Source organism: Thalassophryne amazonica, chromosome 17 (assembly GCF_902500255.1).
Source record: "Thalassophryne amazonica chromosome 17, fThaAma1.1, whole genome shotgun sequence".
Taxonomy (NCBI): domain Eukaryota; kingdom Metazoa; phylum Chordata; class Actinopteri; order Batrachoidiformes; family Batrachoididae; genus Thalassophryne; species Thalassophryne amazonica.
The window spans coordinates 36287257-36314695 of NC_047119.1; the positions used below are offsets into that span (position 1 = coordinate 36287257).

At 42.6% G+C, this 27439-nt stretch overlaps 1 protein-coding gene across 6 annotated transcripts in view; it reads left to right on the forward strand.

Annotated features, from left to right (window-relative positions):
* LOC117528937 (NMDA receptor synaptonuclear signaling and neuronal migration factor) overlaps nucleotides 1-27439 on the forward strand; it is a 125383-nt gene that overhangs the window by 84381 nt on the left and 13563 nt on the right. For all 6 annotated transcript variants that reach the window (XM_034191569.1, XM_034191568.1, XM_034191571.1 and 3 more), the window contains 5 exons: nucleotides 9168-9298; nucleotides 12704-12787; nucleotides 12942-12975; nucleotides 20378-20448; nucleotides 26503-26582. In XM_034191569.1, the coding sequence (XP_034047460.1) occupies nucleotides 9168-9298; nucleotides 12704-12787; nucleotides 12942-12975; nucleotides 20378-20448; nucleotides 26503-26582 (400 nt within the window). The remainder of the gene's footprint in view (nucleotides 1-9167; nucleotides 9299-12703; nucleotides 12788-12941; nucleotides 12976-20377; nucleotides 20449-26502; nucleotides 26583-27439) is intronic.

Here is a 27439-nt window from a genome sequence, read left to right on the forward strand (position 1 = left end):
AGTATGTCTTCTAACGTGGCGTGCACGTGTCCGTCTGAGTGTGTCGGCTGGTTTCAAACGTTTGTGTGTGCGTGCGTGTGTGTGTGTGTGTGTGTGAAAGCCCAGTGTAACACTCAGGAATCACTGCTTGCATGAACTCTGTGTTGACGTGTGATTTTTAAAAACCTGTAGTTTTGGGGGATTTTTTTGCCACCTCCATCTTCAGTGTTTGTGTTTCAGAATGTAATGAGCTAACCCTGGTTGAGTGACAGGTAAATGCATTTGGTGACTCACTCTCCATCTTTTCTGAGAAAACAGCATATTTCTCCAAAGAACTGACATTTTCTTGTCATTTTCTGTTTTTATACTATTCTACCACTGCTGCAGTTTCTTTTGTCACACCGTTTCCTTTTGGTTATTGTCAGTTTTTTCCCAACTTGAATGATTTGCTTTACTTTTTGAACCACTGAAGTGTATCATTTACCCATACAAGTGGGTAGGGTTGCAAAGTGTTGGAAAGTTTCTGGTAAATTTCTGGAAACCTTCCATGGGATTTTTTTTTTTTTTTAAATTGTGACCATTTTTTGAACAATATACAAACTTTCCATGGGGATTAAAGGGAATATATGGGAATTTACAACTGGAAATTTGGGGTAACATTGTGTTTTTGTTGTCATAAGCAGACATGCATAATACAAATTTTAAAAAGAAAATTTTGACTTTGATTTACTTGTGAGTATAAATTTAATTGATTCTTTCATTGTACCCCCCCCCCCCCCCCCCCCAAAAAAAAAAAAAAAAAAACTGTTATTGCAGTGTGGCTTCAGCGGCCCTGTTGTAGTTTGTAGGACTCTAGAAATTATCTGTGCACGTGAGGGGAGAATGCACAGTGCAAGCAGGTGGTGTGGCCTCAATCTGATTGTGGAATACGCAATGCAGGGTAGAAATTCAACAGAATTTGCAATAAATCTTGCCGTTTTAGCCAAGCTTATGCAGAAGATGGATTTTAATTGCATTTAGGTTCCCTGTTATAGGCTAACCTGCAATTTCACAAATTTCCAGTTTATTTCCATTAATTCCCATGGAAAGCTTCCAAATTTGAAAATTCTCAGAATTTTGCAACCCTAGACTTGGGGTTATATGCATACAATTCTGCAAATTGACAACTACAATGATGTGTGCACACAAAGGCAGAAACGTGCATTCATGTTTATTTTTCCAGAATTGTGAAGCCATATTTCTGTGTATTCCTCCTTATCAGATGTCAACCATAATGAAATTGTACATATGTAGCCATGAATGGATATAATGCCTCCTTAATTAATCATTTGCATATAAAAACGCTGTTTCCATCATATCATTAGATGTGGCAACGTAACAACAAAAAACAGTACAATTTCACTGAATGGTAAAAACTGAGACATCCATTGGAGAAGTAGAAAGAAGGGAATTGTCTTTATTTGATGGCCTTGTTTCTGAAATAACAAAAGGAAAAACTCCCAAAATGGGGAAAAGTAAGAGGTGATCAACTCTACCTTCAGAGCAAAGGACACTGGCAGATGTAAATAAAGAAACTACAGCCTACAGAAATGTGCTTGTTGCAAGGAATCCAAGAGTTGTGATTTCTGTGTACCCGGCACTCTAAAGCTGAACCCAGTTCCTCATACAGCTCATGAAGAAGCCAAAAACAGCATGTGAGCCACCTATCACTGAGCCAGAAAATCAAAAAGATCTGTAAATACTCGTTTGCATCTCATAATTGCATTGGCAAGGTCCTCCAACAGCACCAGAGCTGACTATTACGCACAACAGCAACGATTTACAGCACCCACAATCAATAAAAACAACATAATAAGGCCCAGATCAAATTTTGCACACAATTATTTACAAATCAGTTTGTGAATTGTGTTTGTGTAAACCAAAAAAGAAAATAATAAGAAATACAAGCTCTGTGAAACTGGTCATGTTAAATTATGTCTCATCATATTTGTCAATTCACCATATATCCACATCACTTTTGAGAGGTGGGCATGGACCTGGTGTCTGCTTGAGTGGTTGCCATCCAGGACCCAATGCAGTTATGTAGTGTGGTCAATGCGGAAACACGCAGCACTTACAAATGCTCCCAGATTTCAAATTAAGACTACATCAGGTGTGACTACTGCTGTAATTAACAATTATTTCCATTATTGATTAATCTGATTTGTTTTTTCCCTATTAATCAATTTGTTTGGTCCGAAAACTCAAGATGACATCCTCAAATGTCTTGTTCTGTCCACAACTCAAGATAATCAGTTTACTTACACAGAGAAGAAAAGAAACTAGTAAAGAAACCAGAAAATATTGATATTTAAGAAGCTCAAATTGTAGAATTTGGACATTAACAACTCAAAGTGATAACTTGATCACCAAAATATAATGTATTTAAATTATTAATCCCTAATAACTGATTAACCATTACAGCTTGAGGTGTGAGTTGCTCTAAAAATGTGTTTGCATGTCCGAAAGTGTGTGTCAGGTACACAGTCTTCCTGAAATAAATATCACTTTATGTGTGTTTGTGTATGTGTGGGAGGGGGTTTCCACAGATTCTGTTCGTTCACACACTGTTCAACCTTTTTTTTTTTTTATATTGATTCTACAGTGCCCTCCAAAGGTATTGGAACACTTGGTATTTCACAGATTTTAATTTCTTTATGCCATTACAAATACAAAAGTACAAAAAATAAAAGTATAAATTTAGTAATAAATTTCTAAAAGTATCTTCCTTAAACTCAAAGTGAAAGCAAATCACTACAACTTGGTATAAATTAATTCAAAATGTAAACGCCAAGATGATGGGTTGTACAACCCCTGGCAAAAATTATGGAATCACCGGCCTCAGAGGATGTTCATTCAGTTGTTTAATTTTGTAGAAAAAAGCAGATCACAGACATGACACAAAACTAAAGTCATTTCAAATGGCAACTTTCTGGCTTTAAGAAACACTATAAGAAATCAAGAAAAAAAAAGATTGTGGCAGTCAGTAACGGTTACTTTTTTAGACCAAGCAGAGGAAAAAAATATGGAATCACTCAATTCTGAGGAATAAATTATGGAATCACCCTGTAAATTTTCATCCCCCAAATTAACACCTGCATCAAATCAGATCTGCTCATTGACATTGACCCTATGCCATGACATTGACCCTATGTGTCTTTTTGCAAGGAATGTTTTTGCTCTATGGCAAGATGCATTATCATCTTGAAAAATGATTTCATCATCCCCAAACATCCTTTCAATTGTCCAAAATATCAACATAAACTTGTGCATTTATTGATGATGTAATGACAGCCATCTCCCCAGTGCCTTTACCTGACATGCAGCTCCATATCATCAATGACTGTGGAAATTTACATGTTCTCTTCAGGCAGTCATCTTTATAAATGTCATTGGAACGGCACCAAACAAAAGTTCCAGCATCATCACCTTGCCCAATGCAGATTCGAGATTCATCACTGAATATGACTTTCATCCAGTCATCCACAGTCCACGATTGCTTTTCCTTAGCCCATTGTAACCTTGTTTTTTTCTGTTTAGGTGTTACTGATGGCTTTCATTTAGCTTTTCTTTATGTAAATCCCATTTCCTTTAGGCGGCTTCTTACAGTTCGGTCACAGACGTTGACTCCAGTTTCCTCCCATTCGTTCCTCATTTGTTTTGTTGTACATTTTTCGATTTTTGAGACATATTGCTTTAAGTTTTCTGTCTTGACGCTTTTATGTCTTCCTTGGTCTACCAGTATGTTTGCCTTTAACAACCTTCCCATGTTGTTTGTATTTGGTCCAGAGTTTAGACACAGCTGACTGTGAACAACCAACATCTTTTGCAACATTGCGTGATGATTTGCTCTCTTTTAAGAGTTTGATAATCCTCTCCTTTGTTTCAATTGACATCTCTCGTGTTGGAGCCATGATTCATGTCAGTCCACTTGGTGCAACAGCTCTCCAAGGTGTGTTCACTCCTTTTTAGATGCAGACTAACGAGCAGATCTGATATGATGCAGGTGTTAGTTTTGGGGATGAAAATTTACAGGGTGATTCCATAATTCTTTCCTCAGAATTGAGTGATTCCATATTTTTTTTCTCTGCTTGGTCTAAAAAAGTAACCGTTACTGACTGCCACAATCTTTTTTTCTTGATTTCTTATAGTGAGCCAGAAAGTTGCCATTTGAAATTACTTTAGTTTTGTGTCATGTCTGTGATCTGCTTTTTTTTCTACAAAATTAAACAACTGATTGAACATCCTCCGAGGCCGGTAATTCCACAATTTTTGCCAGGGGTTGTATAAGTAATGGAACTCTTTGGTATAAAACCTGTTGGTATAATACCAATTTTCTTTCACCAAAACATTAAATCTAGGCTTGTATCTCAGATGTACTTTCTGGCAAATTGAAGCTGAACTTTCAGGTCTTCTTTTAAGAAAATCCTCCTCTACGCCATTTCATCATGAAGCTGTATAACTGGGGATACAAAATGCAAAACATGCACAATGCACAATCTCTCCAGTCACAGCCACAGCAGCCTGTAACTTCCTCTGGGTTGTATGGGTTGTCTTGGTGGCTTTCCTCACTCTTCTTCTTGCACAGTCACTCAGTTTTTGAGAACTGTGTACTCCACACAGATTTACCGTAGAGTGACATACTGTTTTTTATTCCTTCATAACTGATGTAAATAAAGTTCATGACATAGTCAGTGACTTGGAAATGTTCATGTATCCATCCCTTGACTTGTCTGAAGAAACCTGGCAACAAAAAACAGATTATTTACAGGTATGATACCAAAGCGTTCCATTACTTACGCAACCCATCATCTTGGCTTTTATACTTTTAATTAATTTATATCAAGTTGTAGAGATTTGTTTTCAGTTTGAGTTTAAGGAAGATCATTTTAGATTATTTTTTGTTGTTGTTATTTTTGTATTTGAAATGATATAAACAAATTAAAATGTGTGAAATACCAAGTGTTCCAATACTTTTGGAGGCCACTGTATGCAGATTCAGTTCATATCCCTGACGGTTCTGTGGGAGGACTCAGTTCAACATCACATCCAAAACAAACCCTTCTCTGAGTGGGGAAACAATTCCACAGCTGTTCACTGTTGGGCAGTGATGGATGCATTCAGTTACTAAAAAAGACCTTTTAATTTGTCACCTGACTCACAGAGTGCTCTTACGTGGAATTCTCACACCGTCGCCCCGTCCAATGATAGCTATGAGCTAACACTGCAAGTATAGGAATAATTAGAAGGGCACTCTGACGGTGCACACCAACAACAAGGCAGAACAACACTGGATGCTGGAATCAACAACGTGTTGTAGCTGTATTTTTTTATTTATTTTATTTTTTTATTTTTTTTGCAGTACAATAACACCCTGATTACTCCTCTCTGAATGCATCTTTATTAGTCAGATCTATATTCAGGTTACAACAACATTTCTAATCTTCATCTTTTGTCATGAAGTATGTGCAACAGACTGAATCAAAACCACTGTCTATGGCATGGAAAAACTCAACAAAATGTTAATAAATGGCCCAACTCAATATGCAAGACAAAATTTAAAACTCAACATCACAGAGCAACCACATTATCCCTCAGCTAATGGCAAGTAGGAGTGGTTCACTAGGGTCAAGAGGTATTATGCAACACATATACAAAGTCTAGTAACAATGGAGTTATTGTGCTCACAAGCAATTATTGAACAAAAACACTTGTAGTTCAGTTCATTTTATTTATATAGCACCAAATCACAACAAACTGTCCCAAGGCGCTTCACATGGGTTAGGTCTAACCTTAGGGCCCCTTCACACATAACACGATTGAATTTGACTAGCGCACAAAGGAGGAATTGCATGCCATTTGTGAAAAATCGGAGCTGCCTCCAACGCAGGGGTGGGCAATCATGTGCCATGAAGGGCCGAAGCACTGCAGGTTTTCCTTGCTACCAATCACCTCAGCAGGTGATATCATTAATGTTCAGGTGTTTCAGCAGGTGATTTCATTGACAACTAGGTGTTTATGTTCAAGGGAGAAGCTCATCAGCAACACACCTGCTGAGGTGATTGGTTGCAAGGAAAACATGCAGTGTCTCGGCCCTCGTTGCCCACCCCTGCTCCAACGCATCGTACATGTGTTGCCACAACTATTTGTGCACATTAGTGGCTGAAAGACAGAGTGTGCCCTGTGACAGCCCATTTGATCCCTCTCACGGCAGGTGTCGGCCAAATTCCAGGTGACACACACAAACATCTAACACCGATCGCCTGACACGAAAACAGTGAGCAGACAATCACTTTCAAGCTGGATGTGAAATTTGTCTAATGCCACGTTCACACCGGACACCATGCGACGCCACAAATTCATCATTTCCTGCAGGAGCTGCATCTGGATGACGGCCGCTTTCAGCCGTACTTCTGCCTCTCCAGGACCCAGTTTGTGGATCTCCTTTCCCTTTCGCGAGCACATGTGAACAAAGAAAAAAAATTGGCTGCTGCTGCAGTTCATCGCTCTCTCCTCCAACTCAGTCATAATTGTGTTATAAACCATGCAGTCACCATTTGTTTTATTATACATCTGTGTAGTTAATAAAATTATTTTCACGGACGATTTGTTCGTGTGCGCACGTGAACAAAAAAAAAAAAAAAAAAAACTGGCTGCTGCTGCAGTTCATCGCTCTCCCCTCAAACTCTGTCATAATTGTGTTAAATAAATAAAGGACAAAGGGGACATAAGTCCTGCTCACAGGCTGATTGCCAGAGACAGGACATGTCCACATCAAGTATAAACTCCAGACATCTCCACGTCACTACATATCCAGTCCCTGATTGGTCATCGCGGCGTGACAAGATGAAAAAGTTCAGATTTTTCAACTTGGGGAAAAGGGTGATGCGACGCAACGCTATATCGCGCCACAAATGTGCCAATGGCTCAAAATTGCTTTATTTGCATCGCTTTATTCGCATTCATTGTGTAGCATTGTGTGGCTTGGACTTTTGTGGCACCAAACGTGTCCTTCCATACAGATTACATGGCAACCTCTCGCCGCTGTCGCTCGCGTGGTGTCCGGTGTAAACGCGGCATAAGTGCCCCCATGAATGTGGCATTGTAAAAAGCAATACACTTGTGGTGCATGTGTTTCGCACGTGTCGCGCCCCCTCACCCCTGGTTCCCCCTACCCCCGAAACATGTGGTGTATGTGTGTTTCGAGCCACCCCTGCTCACCCCTACACATGTGGCGTGTGTGGGGGAGCACACTTGCATTAAATGCTTATATGTCTGTACAGACCTGAACACATGTGGGGCTGGACAGCCAGATCAGAGTACACATAACACGGGGATGCTCCTCCCAACTGCTGACCAGAGACACAAATGTGCACTTGTGCTCAGTGCACAGATCATAACACGCAGCGGTGATCTGAATGTCACATCACCCACGTGAGCTCTGTTTCACATGACCCGATGTCTGTCTTGCGGCGCACCATCCACAAGACACGCATTTGGGGCCAGACACGCATGTCAAGCCAAACACGTATGGGGCCGGCCGGACACACCAGGCCAGCAAATGTGGACATGATAAGAGCGCACTGCTCCATTCATGTCATTTCATGACTGTACGTCTGTGACCATGGGTCATCTACAGAGGAACAGATGGTTCATACTTGTATTGTTCACTCAATAAGAGGGATTCAATACAGTGTTTTTTTATAGTGTGTGGTTTTATTTTTATCTCCTTGTGCATTTCAGGCATTTTACGCACTTTTTAGTGCTTTTTAGGATAACGATGGGCGCAGTGTTAAAGTTTCTGGCTGGCAATCAGAGCTTTTGTAAATTGCAGATTCAAATCCCATGTGGCATGTATTTTTTTTCCACAGCAGCTGTGTGAAGTGGTTGCACATGCTCCAGCTGCTCGCACTGTGTTCCCGTTGTGACGGCTTTGTACACACTTGTGCACGCTCGTGCACGAAACCGTCGCAGTGGATTCGTTCACGCCTGCCTGACCACGTGTTCCTCCCGATGTCGGCTCGATGTTTTCGTGGTTCGCTCATACGAGCTGTTTCGCCGTGATTTACCCTGATTTGTACTTATTCGTATTATGTGTGAAGGGGCCCTTAGTCTGACACTTGATATTCCGATTCCAAAAATCTGTAGCGTTACTGGGAGTCAGGCTGCCTAGCAATGGGGGAAAAAATATCCAAATGACTTTGACCTTTCAGTGTAAAATCTACGCCAACTGGGCCCAAACATATCCTGAAGATTTTCTGGAAAAAATGTGCAGAAAGTTATTGTGATGCTTAATGCGAATGGGCTCAAAAATCAATAGACATCTATGTTAACTCGGCCCAAACGTATCCTGAAAGTTTCAAGTAAAAAGGTCAACCACCTTTGTGGAAAATATGCAGGAAGTGAGAGGAACCACACCTTTCTAGTCCAGTTGCCAAAAGTACCCCATAAACAAAAAGTTGATATTCTCACAAAATAAATGAATAAATAAAAATATCTTTGAGGCCTTTAAGAAAATGGAAAGGAGCTGCTGCTTGCCCCATCCCTTGTCTTCAGACATGTAATTTCAGTACAGACGGGATTTCCGGGATCACAGAGCTGGGATATTTCATAACTAATTGATTATTTGTGTGTTTAAAATAAAATTCAACTCAAAGCAGCTGATGGAATTTTCTATAACATCTAGCGTTGAGGTTTCAAATTGCAGCAAAACCAATAACTCAAGGTTGCCCCTCCCTTTCCAGGCATGCACTGTACATAATGGGAAACCCGATTCATGGCATAAAAGATACAAAATTGTCACCCTGTGTGCAACCTCTGAACACTGAAGACGGTCCACTGATGATAGCGTAACCGGTCTAAGAGGCATGACTTCTGGAACTTTTCTTTCCTCTACTTGTTAGTTGATGCCACAAAACCTGCTGCCACATTCACACTCCCTTTTTTTCCTGCTTCTGCCAGCTGCCTCTGCTTTTCTGTGTTCAATCTGTCACCGCTCATGTCACTGTCATTAGCAGCTCCATCACTTTTTTCCTCCTCATCCACACTTGCCCAACTCCACATTCTTTCTCCACAGACTTTCTGTGTTCATCTTCTGTCTACATCCTATTATTTCACATTTCTCACCAGTGAGTTATATTGTGTTCCAGGCGGGGATGTGCAGAATGCCTCCAGCACCCAAGACGAAGCAAGCCTCGATGACACTATAGACTGGGAGGAAGAGAGGGAGATAGAGAGGCTGGCCTGTGAGGGAGATGACTTTGTACCTCCCAAAATTATGGTAATTTTTCTGTGCTATGGCTCCCCCTTTTTTTTTTAACAAATTCCCGTATTTATGTTTTTTGACATGTCCGAGTAAATGGAGAAACAGAAGATTGATGTACATGAAACTTGGGCTGCTCAGTTGTGTAAAAAATGAATATCGCGATTAATTGTGCAAAAAGTGAATTTGAAATTACAATTATTTAGCATGATTATTTAACTCATTGACCTTTGATATGTATAAACTGATCACAGTATAGAATTTGATAATACCTTGTTTTATTGTAAATAATGTTTTAGTGGCATCGCGATTTCATTGGATCATAGATACAAATGATAGATCAATCAAATTCTAATCAAAAGGAAAAAATGACACTGATTTCAGTTATATTTCAGCTATAAAGAGCTCAATCACTGGCAGAGCTGAGCTGTGCCAAAAATTAAATGACTTTGTTACAACTTGCCAGCCAAAAGCTTGAAGTATATCATTCCAACTACAAGGTGCCCAGCAGGGCTCGATCAAAATATAAGGGAAAATAGAGGAATTCATCCATCCATCCATCCATCCATTTTCTTCCACTTTATCCGGAGTCGGGTCGCGGGGGCAGCAGCTCAAGCAAAGCCGCCCAGACCTCCCGATCCACACACACCTCCCCCAGCTCCTCCGGGGGAATCCCAAGGCGTTCCCAAGCCAGCCAAGAGATGTAATCCTTCCAGCGTGTCCTGGGTCTTCCCCGGGGCCTCCTCCCAATGGGACGTGCCCGGAACACCTCTCCAGTGCGGCGTCCAAGGGGCATCCGGAAAACATGCCCGAGCCACCTCAACTGACTCCTTTCGACGTGGAGGAGCAGCGGCTCAACTCCGAGCTCCTCCCGAGTGACCGAGCTCCTCACCCTATCTCTAAGGGAGCACCCAGCCACCCTGCGGAGGAAACTCATCTCGGTCGCTTGTACCCGAAATCTCATGACCATAGCTGAGGATCGGAACGTAGGCCAATCGGTAAATCGAGAGCTTTGCCCCCCTACTCAGCTCTCTCTTCACCATGACGGTCCGATACAGCGACCGCATCACTGCAGATGCTGCACCGATCCGTCTATCGATCTCACGCTCCATCCGTCCCTCACTCGTGAACAAGACCCCGAGATACTTAAACTCCTCCACTTGAGGCAAGGACACTCCACCGACCTGAAGAGGGCAAAGCACCATTTTCCGGTCAAGAACCATGGCCTCGGATTAGGAGATGCTGATCTCCATCCCGGACGCCTCACACTCGGCTGTAGTGTGGAATAGAGGAATTCAATGAGGAAAATATAGGGCCAATGGTGAAAAATGAGGCAAAAATATACAGGTATACAAGGTCTGTCAATAAAGTAACGGTCCTTTTTATTTTTTTCAAAAACTATATGGATTTCATTCATATGTTTTTACGTCAGACATGCTTGAACCCTCGTGCGCATGCATGAGTTTTTCCACGCCTGTCGGTTACGTCATTCACCTGTGAGTACGCCTTGGGAAGGAGTGGTCCCACCCCCTCGTCGGATTTTCATTGTCTGGAAAAGGTGGAATGAAAAGGACTTTTTTTCCATCAGAATTTTTTCAGAAGCTGTTAGAGACTGGCACCTGGAAACCATTCGAAAAATTTATCTGGCTTTCGGTGAAAATTTTACGGGCTTCACAGAGAATAAGGACTGTTACTACAGCTTTAAGGACCCCTTTAAGGACGCTTGGCGCGCCGCGCTCTGAGCTGCGACTACGCGGCGCAAGCCACCGGACCATTTCTAAACGGATGGCTCTGTGGATACGAGACCGTCGTGTGCTCTTTCTCTAGTTATCACAAGAGCTGGACATCAGCCATTTTCCGGCAGATTTCACTTTTTAACAAGAGATTTTGTCATGGAAAGCCACGCGGAGGCTTCGCTCGTAAAGACCAATTCGCTTTGGAAGCAAGTTTCGGCGTGTCATGGGACAAGTTTGGACATGCCTATCTCGGCTTTCAATGCTTACCAGTCCAGTAAGTATCAGAGAAATTGTGGAGAGCTGCACATGTCCAAACTTGTCCTTCTTTTCATTCCGCCATTTCCAGACAATGAAAATCCGACGAGGGGGCGGGACCACTCCTTCCCAAGGCGTGCTCACAGGTGAATGATGTAGCCGACAGGCGTGGAAAAACTCACGCATGCGCACGAGGGTTCAAGCATGTCTGACGTAAAAACATATGAATGAAATCCATATAGTTTTTGAAAAAAATAAAAAGGACCGTTACTTTATTGACAGACCTCGTACTAGCCTTGTACAACCAACTTTACAGCAAATAAATTATCATTCAAGCAGATAAGGGTACCCATATGTAGATGCTCTCTCAGTAACACTATCAGAGAATTTATGCTCTATGCTACAAAATACTGAATGTATCACAAATTGTGATAGTTTCTGTGACTGACTTTCTGTTATTTGAGAACCGGAAGGATGAATGTATAGCTCCAAATAACGATGTGCTGTTTCCAACTTTCTACTTACCTGCCTGGTTGTTAGTGTGGAACATGACCATTATGCAGAGTATAAAACAATACTGTGACACTTGATGTCAGAAACTGAATTAATATTTTTATGTATCATCCATCTCAACTTTTTAATAAAATTATAGCAATTACCTGTTCCAAATGTCCAAAATACAAGCTTGAGTTGCCTGAGATTGCAGAAAAATGCACCGTTAATTTTGGGGGGAAGGAGGGGAGGGGGTGCAATCAAACTCCCACGGAAAATTAACGGTATAATTTATCGTATTTCCAGGAGTATCAGTCGCATCTTTTTTCTGCAATATCAGCTCATTAATTTGGGGGTTTTGTGCATTGTTGTAGTGTTGTTGTTGTTCATTCGGCTGCTCTCAGTTTCATTCAGGGTTGCATCGGTAATTGTTGGCACAAGTTTTACGCCGGATGCCCTTCCTGATGCAACTCCAGTTTTACCCAGAGAAACACACACAGCCGCTGATGTTCCAAAGAGGTCTCCCATCCAGGTACTAACCAGATCCTGCTCTGCTTAGCTTCTGAGATCTGACGGGATCAGGCTTACACAGAGGAGATCGGTGTGCATTGTTGTAGTGTACTTCTTGGCATTTATTATTTATTGAGTTTATTTTGTTTAGTGCTTTGATTCCTGTGAAAGTCCTGTATAAATAATTACTACAATATAATTATTACTAATTATTATTATATATAACGAACGCATGATTTTTTATTTATTTATTTATTTTTTTGGTATATAAGTCGCACCTGCGTATAAGTAGCAAGACCTCCCAAACTAGTAAAAAAAAAAAAAGCCAAATAAACAAACAAAAAAGAAGCACGAATGAAAATACAGTACTTCATTTTTTCACCGTTTCCTGATCGATGATCTTTTTCCCCTCCTCTTGCTTCACCTTTAGCTGATCTCTTCGAAGGTCCCCAAAGCGGAGTACATTCCCAATATAATCCGCAGGGATGATCCCTCCATTATCCCCATCCTCTATGTGAGTCTGCTTACACACACACAACACAAACTAATGTAAAATATTGCATGCACATGTGAGAAGGTGAAATGATAAAGGTTTCTATTAATTTCAAATCTGCTGTATTACAATACTTTTTTTCACTGTAAAATAACTAGAACGTTTCCATCTTCAGGACCACGAACATGCCACTTTTGATGATATTCTGGGTGAGTCATTAAGATGCATGTAATGTCAGTCTTTTTCACCATTTTTTATTAAAGATATGTATTACCACGACCACTACTAATACTAATATTGGAATTAAACAAAATTAATACCACCATGGAGTAAAAGTATTATATACAAAGTGCAGTAAGTGCATGCACCACAGACATTCAGAGTCAATTCTTCTGCCATGATATAACATAGCCCATCTTAAAATCTTTAAAAAGGACAGTGTTTTAACCCTCTGGGGTCGTCTGACGTGTATCAGCATAAAAGTCACAGGACCGAATTAAGCAGTCCTCCCATCAAATTCAGCAGACTCTGACTCTCTGTCGGAATATTTCTTGAAAGTGCGTACTTCAAACTATATACCAGTTTTTAAATTCTGTTAATAGATCTACTATAACTTGAATTATGATTAATAATTTCCATGATGTTTTTTCCTAAATGTTATGGTCATTTGCAGAAAGGTGCAGAAAACAGAGTCTCATTTCCTCTTTCAGCTCCATGTCGGGGCAAGAGAAGAAGAGAGAGAAAAAAAAAACACACCTTCCTCTTTATCATTGGTGAAAACACATGACCTAAGCAAATCAACAATCACCAAACCCACGTGGGTTGATCACCAATCCATGTGGGGGCAGTATGGGTTGCTGAAAACAGGGCTGCAAAATGCCACCAAAGGAGGAGTGACACTCCTGTGAGTGAGGCCTGTGAATTGTTTTTTGAGAGACACAAATAATTTGTCTGGTATCTTACTGTTTTCTAAACAGTTTCACAAGAAACACCTGAAGCATTTCCTGCATTTTAATGTAAATAGTTGTATATGACTTTGTTGTTTGCAATATTTGTACATATGCGTTTGAAATTTACCTTTTATATTTGCATTCTAAGTTATAAAAATGGTTAGTTAAACATGTTTCTGGTTTTCACAATTAGAAAAAAAGTTAGTTTTTTTATTTTATGTTTTTGCATGAATTTAGGTTCATTGTGTTAATATAGTGGGCAGCACAGTGTTTTAGTGGTTAGCACTATTGTCTCACAGCAAGAAGGTTATGGGATCATAAGTTTCCATGTTCTCCCCATGTTTGCATGGATTTCCTCCGGGTGCTCCGGCTTCCTCCCACATCCAAAGACATGCAGGTTAGGTAGATTGGAAACTTTAAATTGTCTGTAGGTGTGCGTGTGGGTGTGAATGTGTTTGTCTATATGTAGCTCTGTGACAGACTGGTGTCCTGTCCAGGGTGTACCCTGCCTCACGCCCTATGACTGCTGGGATAGGCTCCAGCCCCCCGCGACCCTTAATTGGAGTGAGCGGTTGAAGATGAATGAGTGTGTTAATATAGTGTGTCAGAATGAAAGACAAACTGTAAAGTCACACAGATGAGGTTATGCTGAAAAAAATTACACCAAACAAGCCAAAGTAAACAGTTTTTTAAGGTAAATTATGAAGGTAAAACCAAAAGTAGTCAAAAAAGGCAAATTATACCCTGGATTCCAGAGGGTTAAAGCTTGCTTATTGCACTTGCTTTGTGGGCATCCAGGTTAATTAAAAAAAAAAAAAACACCAATCAAATCTGGCAAACAGTTTAAGCAAAAGTACCACCTCAAGATAATAATGCACTCTGCCTGAGATACAGCTATAACAGCATTATTTAAATAATGTCAATGAATAATTTACTCAGTTCTTTATTCCAGCTTTCCACTGTACTGACTACACTGACCTGCAGTCATTTAAATTTCCATTGTACTTCATGTTGCCTCATGTGCACACATTTAAATTCATGAAAAATCCTTCTTCCATCAGGGTCTCACCTACCATTACACATACACATATGTATTTGGACAATGCCCCCCTCGATTTATCCATCACAGTGGAATTGAACTGATGCAATTAAAATGAGACTGAACCAAACAAACAACCTTGGATTTACATCCATTTTTATACACAGTTCTTCCATTTCCAGAGGCCAAAATTGGGCAAATTTTAAAATGTCTTGTAACTATTGGGATAATTTCTAAAACATGAATAATACATAAAATGTAATACAAAAATCCTTTGCAGTCAATGAGTGCCTGAAGTCAGGAACTAATGAACATCACAAATTACTTGCCAGTGAAATCCTTCTTTGTAAGAATCTAATAAACTATGGAATGGGCTCCTTCACTTGCATCAATGCCACTTTGGATCTTATACTGACAGCTCAGATGAACAGCTATCCAATACACATTCAACAATGGAGTCTAGACCTTTTATCTGCTTAATTTGCCATGGAACAACAGGGAAACAGCAAACCCTGTCCACTGTACAGCATTTCTTTCAGCTGTCTAATTCTATACAGCCTCTGAAAATGGAGGGACTGTGTATAAAAATGGCTGCTTTCCTAAATAGGTAATGTGGTATTTTGTTACACCCCCTGAATTACACCAGAAAGTCTAGACTACAAGTATCGTATTTTCTGGGCTATAAGTTGTGTGTGTGTGTGTGGTGGTGTGTGTGTGTGTGTGTGTGTGTGTGGTGTGTGTGTGTGGTGTGTGTGTGTGTGTGTGTGTGTGTGTGTGGTGTGTGTGTGTGTGTGTGTGTTTACTAGTTTGAGAGTTGCTGCAACTTATATTCCAAAACTTATATTACAAAATAATTTATGCATGGACATTTTCGCGGGAACAGGCCCACTGATGGTATGAGGAATGTTGGATGACCCCACTTGTGTGGACTTCACATCAAATACATGTTCTTTTGTTATGTCATGTTGTTTTGAATTCCTGTTTTCTGTTTCTTCAGCTCTGTAAAACTTTGTAAAAAACCTTGTAATTGTTAGAATGGTCCAAGCAGAGGGTCACCCCTTTGAGTCTGGTCTGTTTGAGGTTTCTTCCTCAATATCATCAGAGGGAGTTTTTCCTTACCACTGTCACCTGTGTGCTTGCTCTAGGGGTTGGTAAGGTTAGACCTCACTTGTGTGAAGCACCTTGAGGCAGCTTTGCTGTGATTCGTCACTATATAAAATAAATAAATTGAAATTGAATTAAATTGAATTTATCACTCATCACCACTCATCTTCAACTGCATTTCCGGGTTCAGGTCGCGGGGGCAACAGCTCCAGTAGGGGACCCCAGACTTCTCTTTCCCGTGCCACATTGACCACCTCTGACTGGGGGATCCCGAGGTGTTCCCGGGCCAGTGTGGAGATATAATCTCTCCACCTAGTCCTGGGTCTTCCCCTGGGTCTCCTCCCAGATGGACGTGCCTGGAACACCTCCCTTGGGAGGCACTCACGAGGCATCCTTACCAGATGCCCAAACCACCTCATCTGGCTCCTTTCAACACGAAGGAGCAGCGACTCTACTCTGAGCTCCGCACGGATGACCGAACTTCTCACCCTATCGCTAAGGGAGACACCAGCAACCCTCCTGAGGAAGCCCATTTTGGCCGCTTGCACTCGCAATTTAGTTCTTTCAGTCATGACCCAACCCTCATGACCCAGCCCAGTCTCACGGTTTTTTTTTAATGCTTCCGTGACAAAATGAGGCAAATTTTCGTGACGGGTTTTTTTTTTAAACTCACTATTCCTAACCCTACTCCTACCCCCAACCCTCACCTTAACCATACCCTAATCTTACTCTTTCCCTCCACCCTAACCATAACCACCCCCGACCCCCCGCTTCAGTTTTAATTTTGTGCAGCGTCACGGAATGAATTAGAATGAATTGTGCTGCCGTGATGAAAATGAGGCACTTTTCGTCACAATATCACAAACCAATAGATTAATGTATATTCTGTGCTGCTGAATCACAACTTGCCGTGAGACCAGGTTGCATGACCATAGGTGAGAGTAGGAACGAAGATTGACCAGTAGATCGAGAGCTTCGCCTTTTGGGTCAGCTCCCTTTTCGTCACAACAGTACGGTAGAGCGAATGCAGTACTGCCCCTGCTGCGCCAATTCTCCGGCCAATCTCATGCTCCATCGTCCCCTCACTCATGAACAAGACCCCGGGTACTTGAACTCCTTCACTTGGGGCAAGGCCTTATTCCCTAACTGGAGTAGACAATCCCATCAGTTTCCTGCTGAGAACCATGGCCTCAGATTTAGAGGTGCTGATCCTCATCCCAGCCACATGACACCTCGGCTGTGAACCGATCCAGTGATGTTGTGGAGGTCACCAGCTGATGAAGCCAACAGGACCACATCATCTGCAAAAAGCAGTGATGAGACCATGAGCTCACCAAACCAAAAACCCTGGTCCCCCTGACTACGCCTTGATATCCTGTCCATGAATATCACAAACAGGATTGCCGACAAGGTGCAGCCCTGGCCTGAAATGAATCCGACTTACTGCCAAGCACCTGAACACAGCTCTCGCTTTGGGAGTACAGAGATTGGATGGCCCTGAGAAGGGACACCCTCACTCCATACTCCCGCAGCACCTCCCACAGTTTCTCCCAGGATACCCGATCACACGCCTTCTCCCAGTCCACAAAACACATATAGACTGGATGGGCATACTCCCAGGCAACCTCCAGGATCCTTGTGAGAGTAAAGAGCTGGTCGGTTGTTCCACGACCAGGACGGAGCCCGCATTGTTCCTCTTCAATCAGAGGTTCAACTATCGGCTGAACCCTCCTTTCCAGCACCCTGGAGTAGACTTTACCAGGAAGGATGAGTAGGGTGATGCCCCTGTAGGTGGCACACACTCTCTGGTCCCCCTTTTTAAATATGGGGACCACCACCCCAGTTTGCCACTCCTTAGGCACTGTCCCAGACCTCAACGCAATGTTGAAGAGACGTCTCATCCAAGACAATCCCTCCACACCCTTCAGCATTTCTGGACGGATCTCATCAACCCCCGGGGCCTTGCCACTGCGGAGTTGTTTGACTACCTCAGTGACTTCCACCAGAGAAATTTATGAAAATCCTCCATCACCTTCCAGCTCTGGCCCTACTACAGAGGGTGCTAAGGTCTGATGCAGGAGTTCCTCAAAGTGTTCCTTCCAGCGCCAGATTACATCCTCAGTTGAGGTCAGGAGAGTCCGATCCTTACTGAAGACAGCTTGGATGGTTCCCCGTTTTCCCCTCCTGAGGTGCCTCATGGTCCATCAGAAGCACCTTGGTGCTGACCGAAAGTCCTTCTCCATGGTTGCTCTGAACTCCTCCCACACCAGCAGCTTTGCCTCCCCCACAGCAAAGGCTGCTGCCTTTCGGGCCTGTCGGTACCTTGCAACTGCCTCTGGAGTCCTCCGAGATAACATATCCCGGAAGGACACCTTCTTCCCTGACCACCGGTGTCCACCACGGTGTTCGAGGGTTGCCGCCCCTTGAGGCACCACAGCTCCCCGCTGCAGCTTCAGCAATGGAAGCTTTGAACATTGCCCATTCTGGTTTCTCTCAAAAATTCTTGAAAGGGTAGTTGTAAAACAGCTAACTGATCATCTGCAGAGGAATGGTGTATTTGAAGAGTTTCAGTCAGGTTTTAGAATTCATCATAATACAGAAACAGCATTAGTGAAGGTTACAAATGATCTTCTTATGGCCTTAGACAGTGGACTCATCTCTGTGCTTGTTCTGTTAGACCTCAGTGCTGTTTTTGATACTGTTGACCATAAAATTTTATTACAGAGATTAGAGCATGCCATAGGTATTAAAGGCACTGCGCTGCGGTGGTTTGAATCATATTTATCTAATAGATTACAATTTGTTCATGTAAATGGGGAATCCTCTTCACAGACTAAGGTTAATTATGGAGTTCCACAAGGTTCTGTGCTAGGACCAATTTTATTCACTTTATACATGCTTCCCTTAGGCAGTATTATTAGACGGCATTGCTTGAATTTTCATTGTTACGCAGATGATACCTAGCTTTATCTATCCATGAAGCCATGTGAGAAATCTTGGAGTCATTTTTGATCAGGATATGTCATTCAAAGCGCATATTAAACAAATATGTAGGACTGCTTTTTTGCATTTACGCAATATCTCTAAAATTAGAAAGGTCTTGTCTCAGAGTGATGCTGAAAAACTAATTCATGCATTTATTTCCTCTAGGCTGGACAATTGTAATTCATTATTATCAGGTTGTCCTAAAAGTTCCCTGAAAAGCCTTCAGTTAATTCAAAATGCTGCAGCTAGAGTACTGACGGGGACTAGAAGGAGAGAGCATATCTCACCCATATTGGCCTCTCTTCATTGGCTTCCTGTTAATTCTAGAATAGAATTTAAAATTCTTCTTCTTACTTATAAGGTTTTGAATAATCAGGTCCCTTCTTATCTTAGGGACCTCATAGTACCATATCACCCCAATAGAGCGCTTCGCTCTCAGACTGCAGGCTTACTTGTAGTTCCTAGGGTTTGTAAGAATAGAATGGGAGGCAGAGCCTTCAGCTTTCAGGCTCCTCTCCTGTGGAACCAGCTCCCAATTCGGATCAGGGAGACAGACACCCTCTCTACTTTTAAGATTAGGCTTAAAACTTTCCTTTTTGCTAAAGCTTATAGTTAGGGCTGGATCAGGTGACCCTGAACCATCCCTTAGTTATGCTGCTATAGACTTAGAATGCTGGGGGGTTCCCATAATGCACTGAGTGTTTCTTTCTCTTTTTGCTCTGTATGCACCACTCTGCATTTAATCATTAGTGATTGATCTCTGCTCCCCTCCACAGCATGTCTTTTTCCTGGTTTCTCTCCCTCAGCCCCAACCAGTCCCAGCAGAAGACTGCCCCTCCCTGAGCCTGGTTCTGCTGGAGGTTTCTTCCTGTTAAAAGGGAGTTTTTCCTTCCCACTGTCGCCAAGTGCTTGCTCACAGGGGGTCGTTTTGACCTTTGGGGTTTTTACGTAATTATTGTATGGCCTTGCCTTACAATATAAAGCGCCTTGGGGCAACTGGTTTGTTGTGATTTGGCGCTATATAAATAAAATTGAATTGAATTGAAATTGGTTCAATTGAATTTATATGTCAAAAAATAGGGGTTACATTACAAAATGTATATTGAATTCTTGTGAAATATATGTTTCAAAAATAAATGCGACTTACACTCCAGTACAACTTACATATGATTTGGTTCTTCATCATGATGCATTTTTTGACAGATGCAGCTCATCCTCCGGAAATATAAGTGCATCTTCAAGGTCACAGTGGCTTACGTCATTATATGTGCCTCAAATTTTAAAATATAAGTGGTAGGGGGTTTTATGGACCTGACCATTTGGTCAACAAAGCAATCTCATGGGAAACTGTCCATTACATAAGACATGTAGTTGTGGTACCAGCTGCACTGTGATACTTGATTGTGAACTCACTCAACATTTTATGGCGTTCATCTTTTCTCACTGTATTTTAATCCTGTCTCCTTTCATTTTGTTTGACTTTTCCGTTCTCTTTTATAATTCTTGCTTATTCTCCTCTCGTCTTTCTCTCAGAGGAAATAGACAAGAAGCTCACGGCATACAGACGAGGCAGCAAGTTCTGGAGAATGCTCATTTTTTGTCAGGTAAGACAGAAACAGCAGGAAAAGTACCATGTACTAGAGAGAATTGTATAGTACTTTTTTGAAGCCAGAATAACAATGCACACAACTTCAAATGCAAAAGGGTTTTTTTATTTTTCAAACTTAATTTCTCCATTTTGCTTTGAATGCATCAGAACAACCTTCTAGTTTTTGTTCTTTGAGTTGGTTTTCTTAACAGTAACTATTTTACAACAGTACAACAATGATATCATAATGGTGGTTTTTATGGTGTCTCTCATAAAACTGTGCAAAACCAGTGCAAACAAACGGCAAACAAACGATACATGACAAAATGATATACAGCAAAATGGCAGTGGCACCTCTGCAAGAGGACAAACAAAAAACAAAATACATTTTTGTTAACATCCTTCATGTTGTGGCTGGCGTGCCTGGCTGGCTTTTGTTTGTCTTCTGTTTCTGTCTTTTGGTTTTCCTTCCAGGTGGTGCGCATTTGGGACTGAGTGGCTGTGTGGCTGAGTTACCAGGACCTCACCCTGATCACCTGAGGCTGTTCAGGTGCAGCTCGTTCAGGACTCACAGCTGTGGTGCATCTACACGGATTGGAACATGGTAGCATTTAAGTCTGGAGTACACAGTGTGTATTTGCCAGAGACTCGACCTTGTGACCAGACGGGTGAGATCGTCGTCTCTAGAGCCATCTCCCATCAGTGGATGCAGAGAACGTTCCAAGTTTGATGTAAGGTCTGTGAAAGAGGAGGGGGTGAGGTCTCACGCTCGTCAGCACACTTCCTGAGGTACGTTTGGTTTTGTGACTAACATTTATACAGTCAGTAAATGTGGTGTCCCTCACACCTTATTATATTGAGCTGTATGTTAGTCGTTTAATCAGCTTCCACTGCAGTGGAGTTTTGTGAACAGGGCGTTCCATGCCTGCAGGGTGGGAAGCTGATTTGCAATTAAGCCAGGAAGTGTTTGCTGTTTGTACACCTTTGAGCGGTCTCTCTGTGTGTGGAGTGTGGACTCACATAATGATGTCTTCTTTCCAGACTCGGTTTGTATCGCGGCCACCTGGTGGGGTGTCGGCGGGGTCCTTGGGTCCGAACAGTTTCTGGCTCCGGACCGTTTGTGCTGCTAGGAGCGCACCGTGTCACCACCACGCCAGGGCCGCGCACTCTTTTATTGTGTTTTTTATCACATCACTGTTATGTATTAAATTCAGTTATCCTTTGTACCGTGCTCTGCTTCTTTCATACTGGGTCCTTCAAACGCTGGTCGGTTATCCGGGCTGCGTCCGACACATAACAGTAGTCTCTGGCCAAACATCACGGACCCAGCGGTAGCAGAGACGGTAACGCGCCGGGAAGGCGGCAGCAGACGTTCAGAAGTTATCCGGATCAGTTGTGGGTGCTCTCCGCCTGGATGGTGTGCGTTGGAGAACCCATTACTGAATACTGATTTGAGCGCTCATGCAGCCATGTTCCTGTGTGTACCTTATCCGTGGGTTGTGGTGGAGTGTGACTAGCGACGGCTTCGCGTCACACTTCGACCGGATAAGAGGTTTAAACGGGAGCTGCAGGAGTGGGTCTGTAATGGGTGAACGCGCACGGCGGAGCTCTGTGGCACGGGTCGCGGTGCTTCCTGTGTTTCAGTTGTAGCCCCGTGTCCCCGGGTAATAATAGCTACTGCGTCTGTTGTGTCAGCTCCGGTGTTATTTAGTTGAATCACATTATTGGTTGTGTGTTACACACTGCTGCGCACAGAAACGCAGCTTGAGTTTGTTTTCTCTGTCACCAAAGGGGGTTTTTCATTTTTAGCACTCTGGCTCCCTCTTCTGGTGACTGAGTCACATTACCATTAAGCTCTTAAGTTGGAACAGGTGTGTTCGATTTGTTTGAGCTTGACGGTATAAACCACTGATTAGTTTTGTGTGGGTTCATTTCTTGTGGGTGTTTGAGTTGGTTTTTGTGTGGGATTTTTTTTTTTTTTTCACTGTTAGTGTCTGGGGTCGTGACCCTGCAGCCTGTTTGGAGCAAACGGAGACCCAAGCAACTTTATGTTAGTCTGTTAGTCTTTCTTTTTATTTCTTTTAGTTACACCTCCCAGGGTTTGATGGGACGGTCCCCTGGGGGGTGGTGAGGGGGGTGATTGGGTTGTTTTTTCTTTTTTCTTTTTTTTTGTTGTTTTTGTTATGCCCTCTCTTCTCCTCTGGCTCCAGCCGTGTGAGCCGTATGTGTCGGCGTTGCTGGAGTGGTGCAGTTTGCTTATGCTGGGCGTTTCCCAGGTGACCTCTGCACCTGGGGGGGGGGGGGAGGTTCGGGGTGTTTTTTTTTTTTTTTTGTTCATTGATTCCCTGTTCCACCTCCGGCTTCAGCGCGCCTTTGAGCCGTCTGCCATCGGCGTGGCTGAGGTTTGGGGCAGTGGAATATACCCGCAGCTGGTGGCTGGTTTGGAAGTCGGAGGAGTGGCGCCGTTTTGTGCCGTCTGCCATAACCGCTGTTCCACTCCTCCCGGTTGGCTTCTGGGGTATAGTCACGGTTGGTGACGCTGGACGTGCTTCCAGTTTCCACTGCGCCAAGGGGGTGGGGTTGGGGTTGTTTTGTTTGTATGTTTGTTTTTCTTTTCTTTTGTTTTTCCCCCGGTTTCCGCCCTCAGGGTCTGACTGTGGTGTCCTCTGGGGGAGAAAGGGCTGTGGGTCCATCTAGCCATAGACAGCCGGGGCTGGGTCTGTTGGTCATGAGGGGAGGTGTCTCCTGGGGTTGATGGAACGGTCCTCTGGGAGGCGCTGGGAGTCCCCGTGGGTGACTTTGGATCCCAGAGGGACCTCGGCTGTGGTTATTACTCCTGGAGCTGGCGAGATGTCCTCTGGGGGGTGTTGGTCCCTACATGTCGTCGGGGGGAGGGGGGGGTGTTAGCGTTTTTATTTGTAAGCTTAAGTTTGGGTTGTTTTTCTTTTCTCCTCTTCCCGGGGTTTGATGGGACGGTCCTCCGGGGAGGGGGGGATGGTTTGGTTGTTTGTGTTTGTCTTTTTTGTTTATGACTAATCAGAGTATAAACATGGTTGGACAAAGGCTGACCGCACAGGTTTAAGAACTCCTGGCCACACCTGTGCTAAGTGACTGACAGAAACAAAGGCAAAGATGCAGCCAGAGGAGAGGACGTCAACCGTTCTGTTGGATGAAGATTCTGTTGGAAGTTGAATGCAGATACGGTTTCCAGCCATGGTCCCTGGAGGGGGGTGTTTCTCCTGGGCCAGGTTTGTGTGGTCGCCGGGAGGCTTCCCGTGAGGGTGGGGTGCTGTTGTGGCTGGCGTGCCTGGCTGGCTTTTGTTTGTCTTCTGTTTCTGTCTTTTGGTTTTCCTTCCAGGTGGTGCGCATTTGGGACTGAGTGGCTGTGTGGCTGAGTTACCAGGACCTCACCCTGATCACCTGAGGCTGTTCAGGTGCAGCTCGTTCAGGACTCACAGCTGTGGTGCATCTACACGGATTGGAACATGGTAGCATTTAAGTCTGGAGTACACAGTGTGTATTTGCCAGAGAATCGACCTTGTGACCAGACGGGTGAGATCGTCGTCTCTAGAGCCATCTCCCATCAGTGGATGCAGAGAACGTTCCAGGTTTGATGTATGGTCTGTGAAAGAGGAGGGGGTGAGGTCTCACGCTCGTCAGCACACTTCCTGAGGTACGTTTGGTTTTGTGACTAACATTTATACAGTCAGTAAATGTGGTGTCCCTCACACCTTATTGTATTGAGCTGTATGTTAGTCGTTTAATCAGCTTCCACTGCAGTGGAGTTTTGTGAACAGGGCGTTCCATGCCTGCAGGGTGGGAAGCTGATTTGCAATTAAGCCAGGAAGTGTTTGCTGTTTGTACACCTTTGAGCGGTCTCTCTGTGTGTGGAGTGTGGACTCACATAATGATGTCTTCTTTCACAGACTCGGTTTGTCGCGGCCACCTGGTGGGTGTCGGTGGGGTCCTTGGGTCCGAACAGTTTCTGGCTCCGGACCGTTTGTGCTGCTAGGAGCGCACCGTATCACCACCATGCCAGGCCGCGCACTCTTTTATTGTGTTTTTTATCACATCACTGTTATGTATTAAATTCAGTTATCCTTTGTACCGTGCTCTGCTTCTTTCATACTGGGTCCTTCAAACGCTGGTCAGTTCTCCGGGCTGCGTCCGACACATAACACTTCACCGAATTATGAACAGAATAATCGAGCACACGGACAATTTCTTACCGAGACGTTCGATCAGAAGCTCCAGTGGCCTAAATAAGTGCTTTCCCCACCAATCTCAGCTCACAAAATGTCCTTTCTTGGCGCCTCTTTCTCAAATACCGTGCTCTTCTTTGGTGCTTCTTTCCCATGCATGGGGAAACAGTGCCATAGTCTGACAGCAGCAGGTGTCAGACTATTTAGGCAAAATTAAAATGTCATAGGTTTTAACAATGTACATTTTTCACAGGTATTTTTCACATAGAATCTACAACCCCAATTCCAATGAAGTTGGGACATTTTGTAAAATATAAATAAAAACAGAATACAATGATTTGTATTTTAAAATTGATAAACTTTATTGTTTTGTGCAAATATTTGCTCATTTTTAAACGGACAAAATGCACAAAAACAATGTTTATCAGTTTGAACATTAAATATCTTGTCTTTGTGGTGTATTCAATTGAATATAGGTTGAAGAGGATTTAGAAATCATTGCATTCTGTTTTTATTTACATTTTACACAATGTCCCAACTTCACTGGAATTGGGGTTGTACTACTGCACCATCTTTACATTTGTAATAGGAATGCTATTACATATGGCTGTAGGTTGACTATGAAGATGTAATACCAGATTAGTGAAAAGCAGGAAGGAATTAGTTTCACTTTTTTATAACTACTGAACTTTCCAGAGTATAAGTCACACTTTGTGTGTGTGTGCGTGTGTGTGTGTGTGTGTGTGTGTGTGTGTGTGTGTGTGTGTGTGTGTGTGTTGTTGTTGTTACTAATTTGGGAGTTCCCGCGACTTGTACTCCGGTGCAACTTATATACCGAACATCAGGCAATTACCACTACTGGAATTTCTTGCGGGATAACAGATAACCTTCTTCCCACATCACATGGAGTATCAATGGTTCTGTCAGAACCTGGAGTATGAATGTCGTGTTTTGAGGCAGAGCCACCGAATCTGAAATGTCTCCAAACCCAAGTATAGCAATTAGGTCAGTAGGATAAGGAGCTGGCCCACAATTCAATTCATGGTCATTCTGGGTGCCTGTGTGTTTATACAAGATACTCCATCTTCATTGTCCCAATCTACCCAGCTGTAAATGGGTACCAACCTTGGTTGGGGATGTAACCTTCATCAGATTGGTATTCCATTCACCAAAAGTTGTAGACCCTCATCTGCTTCATCGTCACCCCCTCCACAGCCCTGGCAAACATGACAGCATCAGTTTTCTGGAACGCCAACACCCAGGAATGTTGATGAAAGGTGTCTTGTTTCCACATGACAATGCCCCAGCCCAAAGGTCAGTGGTTGCCATTGATCATCTACCATATTCTCCAAATTAGTACCATCTGCCCGTTGAAAGCTTTTGTTGTTGTCCAACAGGATGAAAACTTCACCAAGGGCATTCCAGCACTGCTGCCCCCGTAGTATGGGTCTATGGACCTCATAAGGGACTATACTGAAAAATAACCCACACTTCTCATCCCAATGGTTCATCATGGTTAGCACATGAACCTTTCAGCCTCGAATAAGATGCAAAACAGTACAACCAATTTGCTGAGTTCCTCCATGATTACCTCAAAGGAAAGCAAATAGAATAAAGATGAGTTAAGTGGATAAGGAAAGAACTGGAAGAGGCATACCATGAATCTACTCATATTTCAGTGACTGTGTGCAGATATATTTAAAAAATAATGCAGATATGATTAATATATAAGTGTTGGTACCCTGCACTGTTCCTGTTCTGCTTGACTGAATAAAGTACCTCCCTCTTGGATCCCAGCTCTTAATTATAAGACAAATTAGCTGTTAGAAGGGTGTAATCAGTTTCTTTTTCATGTGTGTGTCTCATAGGGAGGACCAGGTCATCTGTACTTACTGAAGAATAAAGTGGCAACCTTTGCGAAAGTGGAAAAAGAGGAGGACATGAGCCAGTGAGTAACTGTTGAACTATTGAAAGTTTTCCATAAAGATAATACAAAAAGGATCATCTAAGAAGATGAGTATTCATCTTCAGAGCACCCACAAATGCAGCAGGGACACCAAACATTTTCCTTGGCTAGTAACAAGCGCATTCTAGTTAGCCTATTGTTCATGAATTTTTTTGACCTAATTTAATTATCAATAGGTGTTTATTCATTAATGTTATTATTCCATCATCAACATAAAAAAGAGGCTCAAGCTCATCAAAAATAACCCACTATCATGATTACTGTGATCAGCAGTTCCAACAGAAATTTTATTTCATTTGAGAGTAGCAACTTGAATTTTTCCCTATCCATTATAAAATATAACACAATGCTAAAATACCCTCGGCCGTATGAGCATTGTCTTCTTTATAATTTGCAGTTGTCTAATTATTAAGATCCTGCTGTCTTATGTACAATTTGTACATGTTCAAGAAAGCCCCTCTATCAATCAGTCATAAACAACATTTATGTTTTAACAGCGTCTGCAGGAGGGCGTGCATGTTTGTGTACAAGAGCTTTTGACAAATGCGGAAGTTAGCTTTGAGTTAGCGGAAGTTAGCGTGCATGCTGACAACCACGAAATGTCTTGTAAAATACTCCAGAGGGTGTTGTCAGGTTACAAAAACAACATTTTTAGTTTTAGAAGTGTTTATTTCTCGCTAGCTTTTACATAATATATGAGAAAGGTGTTATATTTGCCCAAAAATGAAGCAAAGTTAGCAGCTAGTGGCACCCAGAAGTGATGTCACCACGCTAACATCCGTGAGATCATACCATAAAAATAATAACAGAATGTGATTTTTAATCTCTTAAAATAAGTC